At 38.0% G+C, this 21,814-nt stretch overlaps 1 protein-coding gene across 4 annotated transcripts in view; it reads right to left on the bottom strand.

The window, feature by feature from the left end:
- ryk (receptor like tyrosine kinase) overlaps positions 1 to 19,812 on the bottom strand; it is an 81,902-nt gene extending 62,090 nt beyond the window's left edge. Inside the window, exons 1-7 of one of the 4 annotated variants that reach the window (XM_079459914.1) lie at positions 19,057 to 19,812; positions 9,713 to 9,843; positions 9,015 to 9,114; positions 8,061 to 8,192; positions 7,519 to 7,584; positions 7,299 to 7,440; positions 2,210 to 2,310 (exon numbers count right to left, since the gene is read on the bottom strand). In XM_079459914.1, coding sequence (XP_079316040.1) covers positions 2,210 to 2,310; positions 7,299 to 7,440; positions 7,519 to 7,584; positions 8,061 to 8,192; positions 9,015 to 9,114; positions 9,713 to 9,843; positions 19,057 to 19,273 — 889 coding nt within the window. In that variant the 5' untranslated portion in view covers positions 19,274 to 19,812. The remainder of the gene's footprint in view (positions 1 to 2,209; positions 2,311 to 7,298; positions 7,441 to 7,518; positions 7,585 to 8,060; positions 8,193 to 9,014; positions 9,115 to 9,712; positions 9,844 to 19,056) is intronic. The other 3 variants (XM_079459913.1, XM_079459915.1, XM_079459912.1) reach the window with 3 other exon arrangements.
- Between the last annotated feature and the right edge of the window lie 2,002 nt (positions 19,813 to 21,814).

The following is a 21,814-nucleotide window of genomic DNA, read 5'->3' as shown; positions in this document are numbered from 1 at the left end:
AGTTGTCTGTTGACAGCTTTAAGGTGTGCTATTTAGCAACATGAATGCGTCACCATCGCATCAACACAAAACACAGGGAATTCTTTATTTTTAGATAACAATCACAAACATTATTCGATGTTCTGTAATTAAATCAACAAATCGAATATTAGACAATCGTGACTCATCCCTACTTCTAACATCTCACTACACAGTCATTAAAACGGAATCACCGCACTGCAGTTTGCGCACGGTTTCTTTTAAGTGCCTGCATGCCTACAGCAATGTTCGTTCTTCAATTTGATTGGTTGAAAGTTTGTTCTACTTCAGTTTAATTGTCTGAAATTCTGCTTGGCCTCTGTAATTTGTTTGGTTTCTTTAGCTTCTTATTAGAAATAATCTACAGGCACACAATTATTTCAAGTGCACCACATGACACATATGGAGCAGGAGCTAATCACACGACAATAATTTTAAGCTGCAGGAAAAAGAAAAATACGTATTTTCATAAATTTAAACATTGCCCTCGTCTCGCGATCCCAAAACTCCAAGTCATAATTAAACATCTAAAATGATCATTATTTATTTGTATACGTTTTCTGAGAGGTGCTCCTTTGTATTAGGAAATACTTAGGAAGGATGCGTGTCCATCGGAAGCAAATCGCTCGTTCGTTCTGATGTTTTGGTTTCAGTTATAAAACATGCAGGATTGAGAAAATAAAGTGCAGGACTGATGTTAAAGGAGTTATTAAGAGAGATAAAGTGCCGGACCTGATTGATGCGAGTTATAAGAGCTCCAAAAAAAAAAAAAAGAGTTAAAAGCTTAGTTAGAGTTAGAAAAGCCGATACAAGCAATACAAAAGTACAACATAATTATTAAGAAACAGATTAATTAGTTTCATAATACATTAATATCATTTGTAATCTGCAGATTCTGCGACTGAAACTTCGGACGAATATCAATCGCACCCAAGTGCCTTACTCGCTTAGAAGGGCGGAGCTCTAGAAGTGGAAATTCGAAAGGGAGACTGGCAACTGTCTCTCATAACATAGCAGTTTCGATCACACAGGACGAAACTGAATATTAATTATTTGTCAGCTATTTACTCTGATTGCACTTTTATAGTGACAGTTACCAGCTATAGTGCAGTTAATGCTCCACCAGAGGGCACTCTTATCAACACCCTGACTTTCATTCACACTAAATTTCCCGTAAGTCGTTGTCTGGAACCATTGTTTAATAGCATTTATTTTTATCCATTTAGTTCTGTATATTTATACCCAGTTTTCACAATCATTTATTGCTTGGTATTTTGTTTGCTGCAGTAGCTTTTGTTCATCCTGTTTTGCCTTGGATTTTATATTGTTTGGACTCAATCTCTGTGTGTGATCTGTGCCTACTCTTGGATTTTCCTGTGGATTACTACCCCTTAAATAAACTGCGTTTTGATCCTCACCTCTGCAATCTGTGACATACAGTGGGGGAAATAATTATTTGATCCCCTGATGCTTTTGTAAATTTGCTTTCTTACAAAGAAATGGTCTATAATTTTTATGGTAGGTTTATTTTAAAATAAATCTACCTTAAAAATTAGAGACAGAATATCAAAAAATAAAAAATACATTATATTCGGTCTCAAATTTTTATGGTAGATTTATTTTAACTGATATAGACCCTGTAAGCGGGCAAACTAACAAAATCAGCAGGGGATCAAATAATAATTTCCCCCACTGTATATCATATTTATTTGTTATACATATTGATATTTCTTTAAAAAGGCCTAATGCATGCATACTGTATAACATAGCCTAGAGGATTAAGTATAACGTTTCATTAATATTTAATGATCTGTTGAATAATCTGTTGATATCTTCAGGGTATTTTCACAATATATGTTTAGAGGATTTTATAAAGAAATTAATAAAAATATGATGAGCATTTATATTCGCTGATCGAATTATAATATTGCTTCTTTTTGCATTTATTTGCAGAAAATGAACCCTGGATAAAATATGTTCTGTGTACAATTTTTTCAAACCCTAAAAACTGCAGAGAAAATACATGTTTTTAGGGAAAGTAAAAATTTAATTGTGTGATGACCTTAATTTTGATCACAGTTTTTACGTGTTGTCATGCTGTCAGTATTTCACTTTTGCTTTTGAATGACTGTCACTCCTGAGATTTGAGGTCAGAGGTGATAGGGCATGGTGTGCTTGTAATGTGTCTTACTGGTGACAGGTGTAGCGTTGTTTGGAGTGTCTGCCCTCAGGTACTGGGTGGTCTGGGTGGAAGGCTGAGAAAGGCCCTGGGAGCTTCCACTGTCACTAACGCTGAAAGAGGCAAACAGATGGAAATGGATTACTTGGGCTGAAGTGAACATTTTGCTAAGCTCGATCACTCTTGGTTGATCTTGTTGGCTCAGGCATTCTTTGTAAAATATCCTCATTTGAAGATTATTTCCAAAAGTTTGATTTCCAGTTCCAGTTCTAGTTCTTTCTTAAATATAACCATGAGAAAAACAAAATAAATAAAACAAGTTTCAATAACTAGGTTTCTACTCATTATGTCTACATAATGTGTATGTGTATAGTTTTACCTGGCCATGACCTGTAGCGCATTAAAAACGTTGTAAGTGTTATGTAATTGTAATGCAAAGCTAATACTCGAAGGATCAATTCTGAGGCACCAGGAGAAATGCATAGAATTCCACAGGTTTAACAACCCATCTGAGACTTTTAATTATATCAATAATTAAATTACATTTATATTGCCCTTCTCTGGGTAATCAAAGCGCTTTACATGGTAGGGGGGAACCTCCTAAACAACCAGGTAAACCTGACTTCCCGACCCCAAGGTGCTCTAGCGACGACTTTCCTTGTAAGAACGCCCGACTCCCATCGCTCAGCTCTCTGATTTTTCTACACTTTCCGCACCAGGGCCCGATAAGGTAGCGTGAAATAAGCGCCCGCAGATCTCCCTCGAAAACTCCACGGAATTCAACGGATTTCAGCACTTGTTATTGACAAATATACAAACACAACATGCTGCGTTTGTTTGTTCACTGCATTTCCGTGAGGAATGTTATAGAAATGGTGGATATAATTTGGAGATTGTTTGAAACTAATAGACGGAGCGTTTAAATATGCCGGACATGAACCGCAAGCGTTTCCGCAAGCGTTTAGAAAATCAGATGAAGAATAAACTACCGTAATATGCAAGGTTTGCAGAAAAACGGTGGTTACAAAGAGTTGAAACCCGTCCAATTTGTTCCATTATCTAAAACACAAACCAGAGTACGAAGAAAGTTTGAAGCTACGCAATCCAAAAACTACACATGGACCTTGGGGTAATAAAGTAGCCAACCAGACAAAAATTGCCAGCGAATTTCCTAATTGCGTCTCTTATGATAAGCAAAGTAAACAATGGAACGAATTGACGTTTGTAATACAATCCATAAAAGGAAGGAAGGAGACGGACTGGCGAACATAAAAGGACTTTTAATTAATAAAAGCAACGTAATATATAAATGTGTATATATATATATATATATATATATATATATATATATATTATCGTCATTGGTATCGTTATCGGGATAAAAAATTTTTTAGGCCATATCGCCCTAGCCTTTTAAACTCATATATAGAGACGGTTGGAAGTTATTATTATTTAGGAACAATTATTGATTGTAAATTGACATTTGTAGAGAGTTCTACAGGCAGTAGAAGTGTAATAAATTTCAATATGATTATGTGGTATGGACTACTGTCAGTTAAAGAAAAGCAAAAACGGTAGATAAATCGCTAGTGCAATTGTAGGACAACCACAAATCTATCAGACAAGAGTCAAACTAAAAGAACAAGTTATTCAGATACGTTCAGAAGCTTTTCGGCACAGTTGAATTGTCAAGAATATGAATTTAGGAAAAGATGGGTCTGAGGTTTCACTGGGTTCGTCGGGTAGGCATCCTCTGTGTTCAGGGGTTGTTGTGATCCCACTTTGATATTGCCCTTTGTTTGGTTCCCAATCAATATGACACATCGTCAGTGTCAGCCGCATTGGGTGTTTCGGCAAGACACCCTCAGCCAAGGGAGGCCCAACGCAGGATTTTCAGACCTTGGTGTGTGTTGCATTGTTGCAATGTAATCTGGCCCATGCTGTCCCCCTCCGCCTCAACCAATCAAACCGGCAGCCTTCTGGTCACGATTCCGACTCCCTAGCCATTAGGCCACGACTGCCTAATCTGAAATGCATGCTCAGTGCCCCCGGTCACGTATGGCACAACATTACAACACAGTACCAAAATCAAAGCAACCTTACGCATCAACCCATTGGTTAAGGCTGTTATAGTCCCACTGAAGATTGTTCTCAGCCTTTGAATTTTAAATATCAGCTCGTATCATCGAAAAGACGTTTAAGATAACCTCAAGCTAAGAAAAATGTGTTTCAATTGTAATTTGTGCCAACTGAAAAAAGAAAAAAAATTGTAGTTACACTGGATGCAGAAAAAGCCTTTGATAGGGTCAATTGGAAATTCCTGTTTTCCACATTAGCGGTTTGGAGAGTCTTTCATAAACAGGATACAAATTTTGTAAACATCACCTTCAGCTGCTCTCATTACCAATGGACTAACATCACGTAGTTTCACACTGCACCAAGGGACAAGACACGAATATTTGTGAATCCTGAGGGAATTTTTCAGGAATGTCCATTTTACACGCAAATTACTTATTTACAAATGTTTCATGAATTAGGCTCAATAATCCATTCTCAAATATTTTAGAATAAATTTACAACAGCTTGGATGTGACATCCCAAACACTACCTTTCATCCTCATGCGCCGATCATGTATTTAGGCATACGTGTACCCTCTGAGTATCTGTCTTAATTTCACTCAATTATTCAAAACAATAAGTGGAGATCTGCAAAACTCCATGAATTTACCATTATGGGCAGAATATCAGTAGTTAAAATGACCATACTTCATAAAATAAACTACCCATTATCAATGATTCCAATGCAACCCACATCTAATTCGTTTCAATCGCTAGATTCAATCATTACCAAATTTTACAGGAAAAATAAGACCAAGAATTAACCTGACTACATTACAGAACTCAAAACATCGAGGTCTAGAGGTACCAAATTTCTACAACTATTTCCTGACCAATTAGCTCCAAAACATATACAATAAGATTCATCCTAACCCCTCAGAAAACACATGGTTAGATATAAAATTTACAATTTAAAAGTCAGACAATCAAAAAAACAAAAATAAACTAAATTGTTTCAAAACACAAAAGTAGCAGCACACTCTTAAAAAGAAAACGTAAAAATAGGGCACAATATACTGTATTAATATGAAGGAATTGTCCATATTCATTTCACAGTTGATTTACCTGTATTTTACATTTTGCACTGATTTAAATTACATTAAAGTATGATTCTGCCAGTACTTCATCTCTTTCTTTAACAGATGTTTTTTTACAGAGCAGCCCTTACAACCTGGCTGAAATTTTATCAAATCAATAAACACTCCCCTTTCACCATCTAAATTCACCCCCATCAGGAATAACCCAGATTTGACATTTAACAAGAACCCACTTAACTTCCGCACATGGGCACAGAAGGGCATAACACAACTTCAGCATATCTTCCATAATAATAACTTTGCCCCATTGTCATACTTGGTCCAGAAACACAGCATCAAGAGTCATTGCTTTGTGGAATATCTACAAATCAAATCATCCATACAGTCGAAAATAAATACACAAAATTAATCTTTCAGCTTTCATGAATATATAGTCTTCGAAAAACTACACCAAAACATACAAGATTTGTTCAAAATCAGACAACACATTAAGCATACCATTTCCTAGATGGGAATCAGATTTATCCATTACTCCTGATGCACATTTCTGGATGGAAGATATTTTCTCAATGACAAAGAAAGCCAACCTGAAACTCATACAGTCTAAAGTACTTCCCATTAAAAACCGTTTCTGTCCAGTTAGGTAAAATCTGTGATTTACCTCACAAACGCATACAAAATAGCCCAGACACATTTATCCAAAACATGTCATATAACATATGCCATTGTTCCCCTCCCTCTGCATACTTGCCGATTTATACACATTTAGGCATTTGGCAGACGCTTTTATCCAAAGCGACTTACATGGGATTATCCTATACATTTTACATAGGTATCTGCAATCCCCTGGGATCAAACCCACAACTTCGCGTTGTTAACGCAATGCTCTTACCACAGAGCTACAGGAAAGCTATACAAAAAAAACTTACTTATAGACTTCCATATCTTTTAGAAACATGTCCACCTCCTCTCATAACAACAAACCAGAGATACAACCCTCTTGGTCATCTCTCCTTACCCCCTAATACATAATACTCACAAACCAGTTGATCATCTTTGCCTGAGACGTGGTGTGTGTGATGGTCTGGTAAAAAAAAGTTTCAAAATTATTTAAAAAAGTAAAAAAATTAAAGTTAGAAAGGATAACGTACAATGGAATAAAATTGTTGTGGATCTGGTCATGTGTGAAGTTACAAAGGTATTGGTCTAGTATTGTGAATGATCTAACTGCTATCTTCAGTGTCCCAATACGGTGGACCCTATTTGCCTATAAGTCACTCCAAAATGGATTCTTTTCATAAGGTATGGGACCCTTACTTGCAGCATATTGGGCCCACGCTGGCATCCTTCTTGCTTCAAGGATTTCCTAGATCAGCCTAGCCGGTCTTTGTGACTTTGTTTTAAGTGCTAACTGTCTAACGAGTGCCTTGTAGCCATGCTATGTTCGTATGCTCTGTGATGATTCACATCCAGACACTGCTTGTCTTGTTGGAGGAGATTGATTTACTTTTTCTTTTGTTTTCCATTTACTGTACCCATATTCCCATATTCTGCTGTTTTTTCTGTCATGTCTGAGCAGTTCTGTGTGTGTTGTGTTTAAAAGTGTAATAAAATATTAATAATTGGACCCAATTGGCCATCTTCCCTTCCTGGTGTCATGTGATATGTTAAGTTTTACAAGGTCTCAGGTGTGAATGGGGAGCAGGTGTGTTATATTTAGTGTGATATCTCTCTCTCTCTCTCTCTCTCGCTCGCTCTCATACTGGTCACTGGAATTTCAACATGCCACCTCATGGCAAAGAACTCACTGGAAGAGGAATTGGAAAGAAATGTTGCAGTACATAAATATGGCCTAGGCTATAAGAAGATAGCCATGGTCGACCAAAGAAGTTAAGTGCACGTCAGTACATACTGTCACAGTACATCATTAACACAAATACACACACCTGTCATCCATTTCCACTCTCTTTATGGTATGCAGGTGTAGGACGGCGAGGATAATGGCCACCAGGAAGATGACGATGCAGCACACACACACACTGATGTAGAAAACACGAGTGGATGTTGTGGGAGCATTAGAACTGCTCGCTAAAGACAAAAAGATCATTTATTTCAATATAGAACCAAATTCACTAAAAGGCTAAATGATTGACTATAGTTACTCACGGCCAGTTCTTTGTATGGTTATGTTTGGGAATGGCAACGTTTTAGGGGGCTCAGGCTGCTCTATTCCTGTTGAGCCAAAAGCAAAAAGTAAAGGTAATCAATAACAGTCCTCTGTATTGGTAATAAACATTAAAGCCTGTCCATAAAAATAGATTCAGACATGATGCACTCATGAGTTGTGGTCTCATTTATGTTTGATTTGGCAAATTGTTGCCAAGGCAGTAAAATTCCACGCCATTTAAACAAAGACTTATTTTTCTGAGCAGCACACACACTCACTGACCCAGTTCTACTAAGAGAGAAAATCTGGGCACATACATTTTTTTTCGTTAGCTAATTTGGCACATGTGCTTTGAATAAATTCATTGGCCATATTTAACTGGGAAAGCGTATGACAGTGGTCTCGTGTTGTCATGATCTGTGCATGTTTTGGCAGAACAAATACAGAACATTCTCAGCATCTTATGTAAATAAAGAAAAATAATACACAAAATGAATATCAGACTGTTGGATGAAGGAAAAAGCTGATTAAAAGATCTTACTTCGGTAACACATTTTCCTGCGTTTGAAGTTGAGTACAGTGAAGTTGTTGGTTAGTGTAGTCAGGTTCAACTGCACGGTTAACACAGCCTCTCCATCAGCTTTACCAGAGCAAAAGAGGTCCACTCTGAACACTAAACATACATAAACACAAGTATGCTTACTGATAACCTGATAAGCCGTATTTTTAAAGCTAATAAATCCCATGCAATCAAAATTATACTCCATGTTTGTTTTTGCGTTAAATCTAAATAAATACTAGCAGATTTAACTTTTTTAATATTAATGACTCAGGTATTGCATACTTATTTGTGCCATTACATTACTGTACAACAGATTCTTGTAAACTGCATAACAATGCCTTGTCAGAAAATAAGGAATAGATAAAATCTAAAAGGGTTGGGCGATGTCAACCAAATCGGGACCGCAGTTCGCAGCACAGCTCCTGCCCACTTGGAACGATGTGAAGGGGATGCACAGACACGAGTAAGACATCCATCTTCTTTAAACAGGGGATGCGCAGACAGGTGTCTTACAGTTATTAAGTCAAGCGGGTCTGTGCAAACTGTGCGCCCTCTTTATACAGCTCAAGCCCCACAGTTATAAAGTCTGGCCAGTCTGTACAGCACTGAGCTTAAATGCCCCATAGCCTTGTTCATATTTGTTCACAAATTGATTTGCAACATTTGTTGGAGTCACAGTGCAGGCTCACCATCATGATGCCTGTCAGCCATCGTCGATGGCATCGTGTATCAGCCCAACCCTAAAATCTACCACAATTATTTCTAGGGATTCATAAATTACAGTTTACTTTAACCCACAGTTCTGTAGAAAATTACACTTTACAAAGAGTCAGAGCTGATTTTTTGTTACGAACATTAAAAAACACACAAGAGCCACTGATTTTACTATTTTCTTGAGCAGCTGTATTCTTCCAGGATGTACGTTTTACTCACCTGAGCGAGTACGAGGCACCTCTCCCTGGACAGTGATGTTGCTCTGAGGTTGATCCATGACTGACGTGTTTTCCATCTGAAACCCCAACCTGTAATCAACCTGTGAAGGACAGAAATAGTTGGGAGATTAACTTTTACATTGCCAGCCATAACACCATTTTAGTGAAGCCATTTAATTACTGTGGATCTTTGATCAATTTGATTATACAAAGATAAGCGTTTGACTAAAGCATACAATTCACAAAGACTGGTGATAAAAAATAAAGAACATCTTGAAAACCACAACAATCTGATAGATCTTCTGTCCCATTACGTAAGTATACTAGTGTTAAGGTACTGACGTTATAACAGCTTCTTTAATCAAACTTTGGTAGTGCTTTTCAGAAAAACTGTCAATTAATCAAATTGATATTTCTGATTCAATGATTTGTTCATCTTGACAAGTCACAAAACACATAACATTATTCTAATTATTGATGCATACAATGATTTAGTAAAAAATATTACAGGTGGTATGTATTTTTTAACTTCTGTCATTTTCTGACAACACATCGTACATCATACATTTCGGAATGTAAAGAATTATAATTTGGTTCAAATCATCTCCCAAATGAGGAAACAATTTGCAAGCCTAACACCACATTACAAGTACAAGACATTGCAGTGACAGAGCAACATGAGGAATAAATATGATGTACAATGTCAACCTTGCTGTTGGAATGCCAAGTGAAATGCAGACTGTTGGTATCACTGGGCACAGGCAGGATGAAAGATAGGGCATAATGATTTACCACATCATCCCTCACATAGTACAGCTCCGCATCAATACCTGCAAGAGAGAAAGATCACAAAACTGATCAGAACTAACAGTTAGGCAGCTTTATTTTAACACAACCATCTCTCCTCAAGAGCTCATACACAATTTGAGGGCTTTTCCACCATCGTATCAAACTGTTCTCATTGCTTTACCATTCCACTTCGTGATGAACTGGGCCAGCCGGTATGGATATGGTTTCATATTCCACTGGGGGCTGATAACAGAACTCTTTAGAATGTTAACACAAATGCTTCACTCGCTACCTTGGTCACATATGAGAATGTCATCCTCTCTGTCCCCCGGTTTGCTTCCATGTGATTTTCCTTCAGACTCCACACAGCTGTACCCTTTCTGCAATTAACCACACCTGCCAAGATCGCCCTCATCTTGCCACACCATTTAAGCTCATTCTGTTCTCCATATACATACCCTGCGTTCCATTCCGAAGTGATCATCCCTGTGTTCTACCCCTTTCGAAGAGTAATGTTCCTGATGTGTAAACTCTAGAGCAGTGGTTCTCAACTCTGGCCTGTGAGTTCCACTTCTCTGCTGAGTGTAGCCCAAACTCTGATATTCTAATATTGGTTTATTTAAAATAAGTTAATAATTATGTAATTTGTTACGTTTTATTAAGTCACAATTTCACATCAAGCTTCAAATTATCATAAAATATTCATAATGCATTAATATCATATCCTTAATGTTGAAAAAATAACATACAGAATAATACATAAAAACTGCATTAAAACCTGCGCTGAATGGTGTAATACTAATATAAAACAGACAAAACAAAACGCAATGTATATTGATTATTTTGTTTTACATGTTTTTGAAGAGAAAAACAAGCGTATAGGTCTATTTTACTCTGGTGAAAGTCTGTTTAACAAGTGGACGGCGGAGGAAACGAGCTGCTCTTTAACTCCCTGTAACAAAAGCATAAGCATATATTTTTATACCTAATGTAAGTAATGTTAACTAATTCTGTGGCTCACCAGTTTTTAAACATTTTAATATGGAGATGTGATATGATTTCTGCATTTCTCTGTATTAAAAGCACATTAACGTTTACATTTCTTAACATTTAGATCGTTTATGAATACAAAAACATTGTGTCTCTAGTAACTTAACCCATGCAATAAAAACAATTCCGGTTAACATTAAAAACATTTATGCAATTAACGCAGCATCCGTTTATTTTGTCATCCTTTGTCTAGCTCTTATTCATGCAAGGGCTTTTAAACCACTTAAATGTGTTTTGAAACAGTCGGAATCGGATCGGTAAAGGAAATAGTGGTATCGGTGGATCCTTGGGATGTAACTAAGGTTTGCAAAATTCCGAGAATTTTCAAGGCTCGAAACTTTCCATGGGAATTAACGGGAATAAACATGGAATTTAGAAAATTGCAGGTTACCCTATAAAAGGGAATTTAAATGTAGTTGATGCTGTAGATTATTCTTGGTTATAACAACCAGATTAAATGCTATTTCAGTTGAATTTCTACCGTGCACAATTATCAATCACATCCCCAAAGCACACTGCTTACTGCAGGGCTATTGAGACCACACCCCCTACATGCACTGTGCTTTCTTGCATAACAACACAGCTAAATTATTGAATCCTGCACAAAACATAATTAAAAAATGTTCATAAATAACACAAATGTATGTTTAAAACCATGTGTTGTAAGCTATTGTGCAAATTATACCATTGTAAAAACAAATACACTGACTGTGCAGATATTTAGGTGAGATAATAAAGAAACTGTCTAAAAAAGATCATCCCCCCACAAACAATCCCTTAGTCACCTAGTTGGGAAATCTGTATCTTCCAGACTCTGACTACCACAGGGACTATTGAAGCCACAGTTCCACATTTGAGTTTACATCTACATCGAAGTTTACATCCATTCAAATAAGTTTTGATATTACTTGGTTAACTATATTTTTTCTATGGTGTTAAACTTTAACAAGTAATTTCCAAATTGTGTTTATTCAGTAGCTAGCCAGCCAGTAAATCAGATTTGATATAACTGTAAGCTACAACTATTTCATTGAAAATTTATGAGGCTAGCTGGCACAAGCTGTGATGCTGTTTTTTCTACTTTCTGCTAGCCAGTTTTCTGTCATTATACAGAAGTACTGTAACTTCAGAAGTTAACACATTGCTGTTCTCAGTGATTTTAAAGTCTAATTAAGAAGTCTCTTATTCATCAAGTCTGCTTTTATTTGATAAAAAATTCAAAACAAAACCGTAATATTGTAAAACATAAGTTTTCTGTTTTAATCCTTTAAAATTAGGGATGCACCGAATATTCGGCCACCGAAAAGTTTCGGCCCGAAAGACTTTTGTCACCGACACAATACGGCCGAAATGATGTGATGACGCAAACAGAGACCGCGACCTGCACGTGCTTGTCTGAAGCGACAAGTCTGCGGTGTTGACGTGTTTCAGTAAATCTCGTATATACTCTTATAGAGTGTTCACACCAAACGCTTTAAATGGACGATTGTACACTTTGTGTTTACTCGCATCAATTTTCAAGCGTAGGTCATTGCGATCCGGGCCGCGATGTATGCGGAGAACCCGCATCCAGACGGAGAAGCGCAAAGCGCAGAAGGAGATCAGAGCGGAGAAAAAAAGACTCGTCTCTCTGCACCAGATGAAGGACATGCACCCTCGTTATCTGATATGTTCAGTGAAATCCTGCAAGAAAATGCCTCAATTAATAGGAAGTCTATTCTGTTCTTAGGCTTCTATATATGTGACTATAAGATTGTCGCCATATTTCTGCTAGATATATTTTTTGGATAAAAATGTTTATGCACTGGCCCTATTTAAATACACTAGCTCAAATCTTTCGAAAATGTCATGCAGATGACAAGCTCAACCGCTAGATAGTTATCTGTCTGAAGTCCCCAGAAGTGCTGTACATTATTATTTAATGAGTAGGGTCAAGTTAAACATTTAAGTTTGAATTTTATTTTATACTGTGCATTGTTGCAATGTGCTAAATAAATATTTGCATAATTTGTAATTGATTTATTCTTTGAAACTTTAATATTAATTTATGCAATGCCTTGATTTTAGTAAAGTTAGTACTACCTAGTAAGGTAATAGCTATAAATTCCATGTATTTTGTTATTTCGGTTTTCGGCCTTGGTTTGCTCTTTTTCGGTTTCGGCCAAGAATTTTCATTTCGGTGCATCCCTATTTAAAATATAATGTATTGCTGTGATGCAAAGGTGAATTTTCCATACCCATTACGCCAGTCTTCAGTGACACATGAGTCTGATTTCATCTATCTTGTTCTGTTTAATATTTTCTATAATGTGTGATGTTTTTCTTTAAATAATAAAAAGTTAGTTATTACAATTTGTATTTTTAAACCATAAAATGTAGGCTTCAATGATAATCACTTAAAATTGTAATGTATCCAAACTTTTGACTAGTATTGTAGATAGAGGTCGACCGATATTTGTAATTTCTTTGTCATAACGGGCGATATCCCTGTTTAGTAGCACCGATTTAAAATCAGGCAGGTCCGCGGGCAGCCCCGTGTTATTGGTGCAGTGGAATGTCCTGCTGCCGCATGTGAAGGACCCCAAGCCAAAACATTTGGAAGATTCAACAACATTCTTGGGAGATAAAGGCAAGGCTTAAATTCTGATATTTCAAAGTCTTATGGCCATATATTTACTACAGAACCATATTTACTACCATAGAACCATCGGGAACTGGCATTATGCTACAGATGGTTGCAGGTTCGCTTACTTGCAGTTAACTTTAAGGACTGTAGTCGAAAACTATCAGCAGCTTGCTTGCTAACATATTAGACCCAATGCTATAAGTTCTGTTTTATTCTGCCTGTAAAGTAGTCAGAGAATTTCACTCTGTGCGTGGGCTGGAGAAGGCACCAGCTCTGACAAACACTGCAACATGATTTAGGGCTACGTTACTCCGCCCTGCTCACAGGCAGCACCGACAATTTCTTATTACTAACTATAGTGTAACCATCCATAACTAGAGTGGACATTTTTCTTTACTCCACGGAATTCATTAAGTACACAAAAGATGATATTTAGAAAAATTTGGTAACAAAAAATATTTGTGCCCATTGTATGGACAAAAAAACATTGCAAGTCAATGGGGACCAACGGCTTTCATTTACCAACATTCTTCAAAATAACTTATTTTGTGTTTTGCAGAACCATAGATAGCCATGAATCCCCCTATGTTCCTCATGTAAGGGAGGAATTCCCCCAGTAGGAAAAATGAAATTCAGGCTCTGCATATTGATCGACCATTACCAATACAAAACAAAAATTGAGAGATACGTTACACCAATCATTAGAAAAGGGTCATTCCATGTCAGAACAACCAATTTGTTTTCTCTTTTTACAGAAGCTAGACCAACATCTGGTGTTATGTTTAAAAAATAAATGAAACGCCCCCAATGAATAGTATTCCCTTTATCCAAATTCTGCATTTTCCAAATTCTAACTTGTGTAGTTCTCAAAACAAAGGTTGGCCATGTACAAGATTGTAAAAGGACATTAAGAGATCTCCAACGATTCTGGAGTAACAAGCATTCACATTTTGTCACAGGCAGCGCCGTGCTCGGAGACACAGAGCTGTCCTGACCTGGAGCAGCCCAGAACGGTGTATGACATTTGTTCAGAATAGGGATGCACCGATACCACTTTTTAAGGATCAATTACGATACCGATACTTTTTCCCTGGTACTCGCCGAAACCGATGCTAGGTTTCTTTGTTTGTTGCAATTTTCTAAGAAAAACACAATGAGACTAATGAACATATCAGCATCTTTATTTATAACAACTTCAACTCATTATGAAAACAAATCAATCTTAAGTGCTTATCAAAAATTTTCAAAGCCAAAATTCAGTGTCCAATAACCTCCAAAGGGCAAAACCAAGGACATAAGCATGCAGATTGTCATGCGTGGGTCGTCATCATTGATTTTGAAATATTTCCACACTGCTAAGCGCGAATGAAGCGTTAAGAGATTGTGATTTGCATGTTAAGTCAATGCAAAGACGTGATAGACCTACTTTCGGTTGCGATTCATGCAAATGAGGCGGCGTGAATTGAGCATTCGCTTTATTCGCGCGAGTTGAAAAAACTGAACTTTGGCGAAAATGTTCGCCGCGTTAACCAAAAAGGAGCCTGCTGTAGTAGGGACGTGATTATGACATAGCGAGCGGAGGCAGAAATCTGAAACAACAATGAAGGACTGCGCCTCTGAAGGATCTGACCGACCCAGACACGGTGCCGAACGAGTCTATGTCTATCTTCAGCCTTCCGTAGCACATAATGCGCAGCTACCTGCTCAACAAAATCCATGTCCGCCCTATTTTTAAAGGGCTTTCATCAGGCTGCAAAGCATCCCTGCTTAAAAGAGCCTGGATCTTTTAATGGAATATATGGGTGGCAGCAAAGCCTAAAGTATAAGTGTGGAAACTACCGGACAAAACGGAAAGCACTTGGAAGCCCTGAACTCCTGATAAACTCACTGAGAAACAAGTCAAATGATGACCGAAAATCTGCTAAAAATGTCAAGAAACCAGAGAGGGCAGAGGTGAATTACTTACCCTCACACCCACATGGTGAAACCCTAGAGAAACTGAGACTTGACCTAATTGCTGCCCATCAGACAAAGGACTTCGTCAGGAGCACAAATGATATGATGGCCAGAACATACAGCTGGAGAAGACAGGAAGTGGTTGCAAAGTCTCCTGGTGTGGCCCTCTTCGAACCATTCCAGGTATGTGACTCACTCTGTTTTTCCTGACACGACTCACTTCTGAGAACTTTTTGGAAATTGTGACTTGGACATGAGATAGTAGACTCTACTGCTTTGCATAAAGTTAAAATGTTGCTAATCTTTAAACCCCCTTAAATAACAGTCAAACATTTGCTGTCTTACAGGTAAACGAGGAGTTCCAAAGATGTACTGCGGTTCCCCTGGAAGCAACGTTTATGTCACAGCTGGACAAGCACACCCCAAAGCTCCTAGAGCTCTTTAGTGCCAAGGGAGGAGCAACTGGTCAACACATCAATAACTTATTGATGGAACTGATACAGGTGGGGCAAAAGTAGTTACAGAGTTAAAAGGTACAATATTAATCAATTGGAGTAGTTTGTTTTTCAGTTATCTTGCTTATCTGGGTAAGTTTTTTTTTGTTCATTTTTTTCCTTAATAGTCTCAAGTGTTATTACTATTAATATAATGGATAAAAAAGAAAAACGAATACAGACCTACAGTAATGATTGCATTACAGGGTTTGAGTGAATTTACAAACCAAAATAATATATTCATTATTGTTCTAGCTAGGACCCAAGTGCAACTGCAGTGAAGAAGAGAGATGTCACTCTGAGATGCCTCTTTGAGTATATGGGAGAGAGTGGACAGGAGCTCATCTCTGATTACTGTGTTAGTATTGTCTCAAAGCAGGTTTGGGTCAGTCTAGTGAACAGGTTTAAATTGTGCTGACTGTTAATGTGAACTGACTGAACCAGCATTTGGCAGGTAGAGGTGGGGTATTTGTTTTTCATCAACAAATGACATTGTTAGTCTTGAATACTTTATCTTTTATCTCAAAGGGGGCTGCAGAGACCACTGTTCATGAGGACCTGAGAATGAAGAATATGAGCATCTATGTCTGTCATGAGCCAGGTGCAGTAGGAATCATCATTGAGGGAATACCAGTCCTTACCAAGCTTGGAAATCTGGCCAAAGCATGCTGCTTACTGCTTGGGTTGACATATGCACTCAATCTTGAGTATCCATCCAAGGTTTCCAAAACATTTGAGGTTTTTCAAAGACTTTTCGTGGGACTTGACACACTGCGCCCAAAACAAAGCCCCAAGTTCGTGACTCTGAAAAACAAGCTCCTTGCCTAGGTACTCAGACATGAATGTCACTCTGCACTTGTGAATAGCTGTTTTCTTTGTCTGTTCCACCTCATTATTGGACATAACGTTGAATTTTTCAGAATGTTGTAATGGTATGTCCTTGTCATGTTCTCTATACTATGTTGTGGGTCATAATTTGTGGTGTGAAAAAAAAGTTTATATTTTATACACACAAAATAGCCCTGCTGTGAAGCTGCGCTTTAAAAACTGTTTTCAAGATGTTTTCAAAAACACACTGTGAAGGTTGAGGTCAAATGCTCATGTTTGTGACCTTTAATGTTATTGTTAAATGTTTAAATATTATGTACACACTGTACTGCGAAGGTGTTTTACTAACCTGCACTTTATAGGCTGAGGTCATACTTTCTTTAATGCATGAATACAGATGTTCTTGATGGTTTATACTGTCCAGCTCATTGCTACTGTTTGGATATAGCTTTGAGAATTGTTACAAAGTGCCTGTTAACTTGATATTAAAATGTTTTAAAATTACACAGTAAAAAACTATACTGTGAGGGTATTCAACTAAACTGCACTTTATACACTGAGGTCATGCTTTCTTTAATGAATGAATACAGATGTTATTGAGTGTTAACACTGTCCAGCTCATTTTGAATATGGTTCGTGAATTGTTACAAAAGTGCATGTTAATTTGATATAAAAATGTTTTGTATATTATGTGTACACAGTAAAAAACTATACTGTGAGGGTATTCAACTAAACTGCACTTTATACACAGAGGTCATGCTTTCTTTAATGAATGAATACAGATGTTATTGATTGTTAACACTGTCCAGCTCATTTTAAATATGACTTGTGAATTGTTACAAAAGTGCCTGTAACTTGATATTAACACGTTTATACTGCTACTGTTTGCATAGGGCAATGATTTAATAAATGTTGGAAATTGACATTACAGCAACTCATTATTTGAAGCTGTTTACACTTCCAAAACAAAAGAAAGGGCAATTTGGTAAAAAATTAATAACTCAGAGGACATTAACTAAAATGTTACCTATTTTAATTAAGTTTAATGTGTATAATATGCTGCTATTTTTGTACATTGATTGTACTCAATTTATTGGCTTTTTCTGAAAATGCTACTTAATAATATGCATTTCAATGTATGCAAAGAAATTAAGTTGTATTACTCAAAATATCAGTTAGTTCACTACACTTGCAAAAAGTAGTTGGAAAATGTTGTCTTAATTTTATTGAGTTAGATCCATGTAACAGTTTTAACAGTGTACTGATGTTGTTCTTGTTTCTGTAAAAATAGAAAAAAAATCTAAAATTCAAGCCGAGGACCTCTGGTTAAGTTGACATGGAATGACCCAATACTGCTTTCAATAGCCTATGGGGTTTTCAGATGACAAAGTACTCCTACCATCCTTGAAAAATCGGATTTGGTTAAATACTAGCCTGATTTTGTCTCTGGCTTGTCTTTTGTAAGACTTGTGTTGTTTTGTACTCTACTGTATAACATAATGCCTCTATATGTGTGTGTACATATATGCATGTGTGAATACATGACATGAGTACAGATTTTCTTCCATTTCTCTGTTTCATATTACTTGTATATCTTTATTGCTTTGTTGACATGTACAACTGCTTAGATACAAAGCAAATTGTAAACACTCAAGTTAAAGCTGCTGTGTGTAGTATTCAGGGGGATCTATTGACAGAAATAATAATAATATACATATTTTATCATGTCTTACAAGGTGTATACAGACCTTATATAATGAACCATTATGTTTTAATTACCTTAGAATGAGCCATTTCTATCTACATACACCGAGGGTTCCCCAAATTTAGAATTAGACATGTTGTTTTTACAGTCGCCATTAGGATAACACAAGTGAGAGGCAAATTTGCTTTTTTAAATGCTACTCTTTTGCCATTCTGAAAGCACTGTAATTCACTTGGAAACTTTCTAGCCTATCCTTATTCCTATAGAAAAATCCCTGTTATCTGTCTCCAAATACACAAGCTTACATTTTCGGCATGTTATTAGTCAAACTTTCTTACTCAATTCTGCACATTTCAACAGCATATAATACTGTAGATGTTACAAGGACCCTGCAAATTGTCTCTGGCCTAAATGTTAATGCTAACATGTGGAGCTAACCAACTACAACAATGAAAGTTTCAGTAGTTTATCTCGGAGGTAAGTATTTTGTTAAAATAGCAATACGTTTTTTTTGCGGACTAGTAAAAGGCAGAACTTCAGGTGTATTCCAGAACAAAAGTTAGTGAATTTAAAATGAAGAATAAATTATACACACCCAGAAGTTTCTTCACCTCTTCCTCGCTCATGAATACGTTCACGTTTGGTCTGCTGTTATTGTTTATTCCTGGCGCAATGCTCGGGTTGGCGAGGCATCGGGCCCCATCTAGAAGCATGAGGAGAAAGAACCACCCTAGTTTCCAAAGAACCATATGCGGCCAACCCCTGGACACCGCCGTCGCGCCTCCACCGGAGCCCCGCACTGGCACAACCATCACAGCTGTGCAAAACTTTGTGCAAACGAATGGGGCGACCAAACCTCATCCAAAGCTCGAGTTACTCTCCGAGGGCGACATACTACTAGGTTTATTGACGGAGATCTTTGACGATTCCACTCTTTGCGTCTTTTCTCTCGGTTAGTCTCCCCTCCTCCGCGGCCGATCAGCTAAATCTGCTAGCTCGCTCGCTCACAATCGCAGCGAATGCACGAGCAGGACCAGTTAAACAGTTGAACAGGTATACTGTTGGCTGGCGTGCTTCGGGGCGTTACGCCTAATCACTGCATTTTTTTTAATCGAGGGGAATTACAAACACTATTCCAAAACACTTCCCTTATAAGTATCCTTCAGCTCTTTCCTATCATGGCCTTTCCTAGCCCAAGCAATCTCACTTTTCGAGGGGGGTGGTGGCTTGTCATTTAAAATCACTAACGTTACGCACGCATCAAGGACCTTAGAATACGGGTTCTTCTTCTTCTTTTAGTTTTATGGCGGATCGCAACCAATTTATTCAGGTGCCTACCGCCACCTACTGTACCGGAGTGTGTAATATCAAGTCTTAAGTACTTCAGTGAGAGAGAGAGAGAGAGAGAGAATTTTTTTATATATATTTAAAAAACTGTCCTATATATTGTGGTATAACCCTATAGATTTAAGAAAGTTAACGAGAGCTTTGCAACACTCGTTCGTTCTTGAGGGGTGTTTATACTACAGCGACAACTGCAAGTAATAACTTTATTTAGGAAAATATGTTTGAAATTATAATTGTACTGCTATGCTATGACTGCATTATTTACATTCGTCTAATTAAAAGATCATTAATCTGGCTCACATGGACGATATTCACTGGACGGACTCGTGGGAAAACACACACTTAAGCCACAGATGCTAAAAATCAGATTCATCATACGGTATCCCTCGAAGGCAGTGCTGGACTGGTAATCTGGCATACCGGGCAAATGCCCGGTGGGCCGACGCACTTGGGGGCCGATATAATATAATATTATATTTTTTTAATCGGCCAACGACCGGCCCATAAAGCAGGGACAGCGGCCCATTGGTTCATTTTCCATACTGACACTGGGCTGGCCCAATCATCTCTTAACAGACTCCACCCCCCCCAGTTTCTCGTGTCAGATGCAGTCAGTGTCTTGTAGAGTGTTCACACCAAACGCTGTAAATCGAGCTATTAGCGTCTAGTTGGACGCTTGAACATTTTGCTTTTACTCGCTTCATTCGCGTCATGGAGGGGCTTCTGTCAGGCGGCGCCCCTCTAATTGCGAAATGGCGGACATTGATTTAGTTGAGAGGATAGCTGCGCATTATGTGCTATGGAAGGCTGAAGAACGACGTAGACTCGTTCGGCGCCATGTCTGGGTCCATCAAATCCTTCAGAGGCGCAGTCCTTCATTGTTGTTTCGGATTCCTGCCTCCGCTCGCTATGTCATAATCACATCCCTACTAGAGCAAGCTCCTGGTTCGTAAACGCGGCGCGAATTTTCGCCAAAGTTCAGATTTTTCAATTCGCGCGAACTATGGGAAGCCAAATAATCCAAAAGTAGGACGAGACAGCAGGTATTAAAGAGCTCGCACCGCGCTGACATGTCATCTGCGCGATTCAATCGCCCAGCCAGCCGACTCCTCGTCAGCGCACACGTTATTGAAACAGCGCAAACCGTACACTCAAATGTACAATAAAGAAACCCCTCATTCCTTAAAAACATTTACATTTGTTTACATTTACACATTTTTATCTTTAATAGTGTACAAGTAAACGGTAGTGTTTTGCATCGATACTTTGAAGAACTGCACATATGTAAAGACTCTATACTATAGAGGCTACGGAAAGACCTGTACAAAGCAGAAACTTCAATGACTTCCAATATCGTAGTCTTGAGGAGCACGCCAACCTCCTGGAAATTATATAGGACAGTTTACATGTTCAGGTAATTAATTTTATTATTGTAGTACGTTTTGCGCCTAGCCATTTTACCTCAACTATTTATGTTAATAATAGCAGAGGTTTATGGGTAAAATGTAAACGAGTGGCGCCAAATGAACATTGTATATGTTTTAAGTGGTCAGTGCAGCGGATTGGTTGGTGCCACGCTGCCCATCGGTTGGCGATAGGAAATTAAATCGCGCAGATGACATGTCAGCGCGGCGCGAGCTCTGTAATACCCCTCTTGTCTCATCCCACTATTGGATTGTTTGGCTTCCCTTACTAACGCTCAATTTGCGCGAATCACACAACAAGTAGGTATAGGTCTACCACCAGGGAGTCAGTCAAGAGAGAGTGAGTACACTGGTCCACTTGCACTGGTACACTGGTCCATGGCACTTAGTTCTCAGCTTTTTAGGTTTTTGGGGGAATGGAACAGTAGATATGCATATCTACAGGGACCGCAAGGATGGTGTACTGGTTGGTTGTGTCCGACCCATTGTGGTGGGCCGGTCTGAGTAAAAATGCCAGGGCCCTTTTTTTGTCTCAGTCCAGCCCTGCTCGAAGGGATAAAAATAATACATCAGTCATTTGAT

Source organism: Barbatula barbatula (genome assembly GCF_947034865.1).
Source record: "Barbatula barbatula genome assembly, chromosome: 7".
Lineage (NCBI taxonomy): Eukaryota > Metazoa > Chordata > Actinopteri > Cypriniformes > Nemacheilidae > Barbatula > Barbatula barbatula.
The sequence above is the reverse complement of the archived record's forward strand: the minus strand, read 5'-3'. Positions and strand labels throughout refer to the sequence as shown.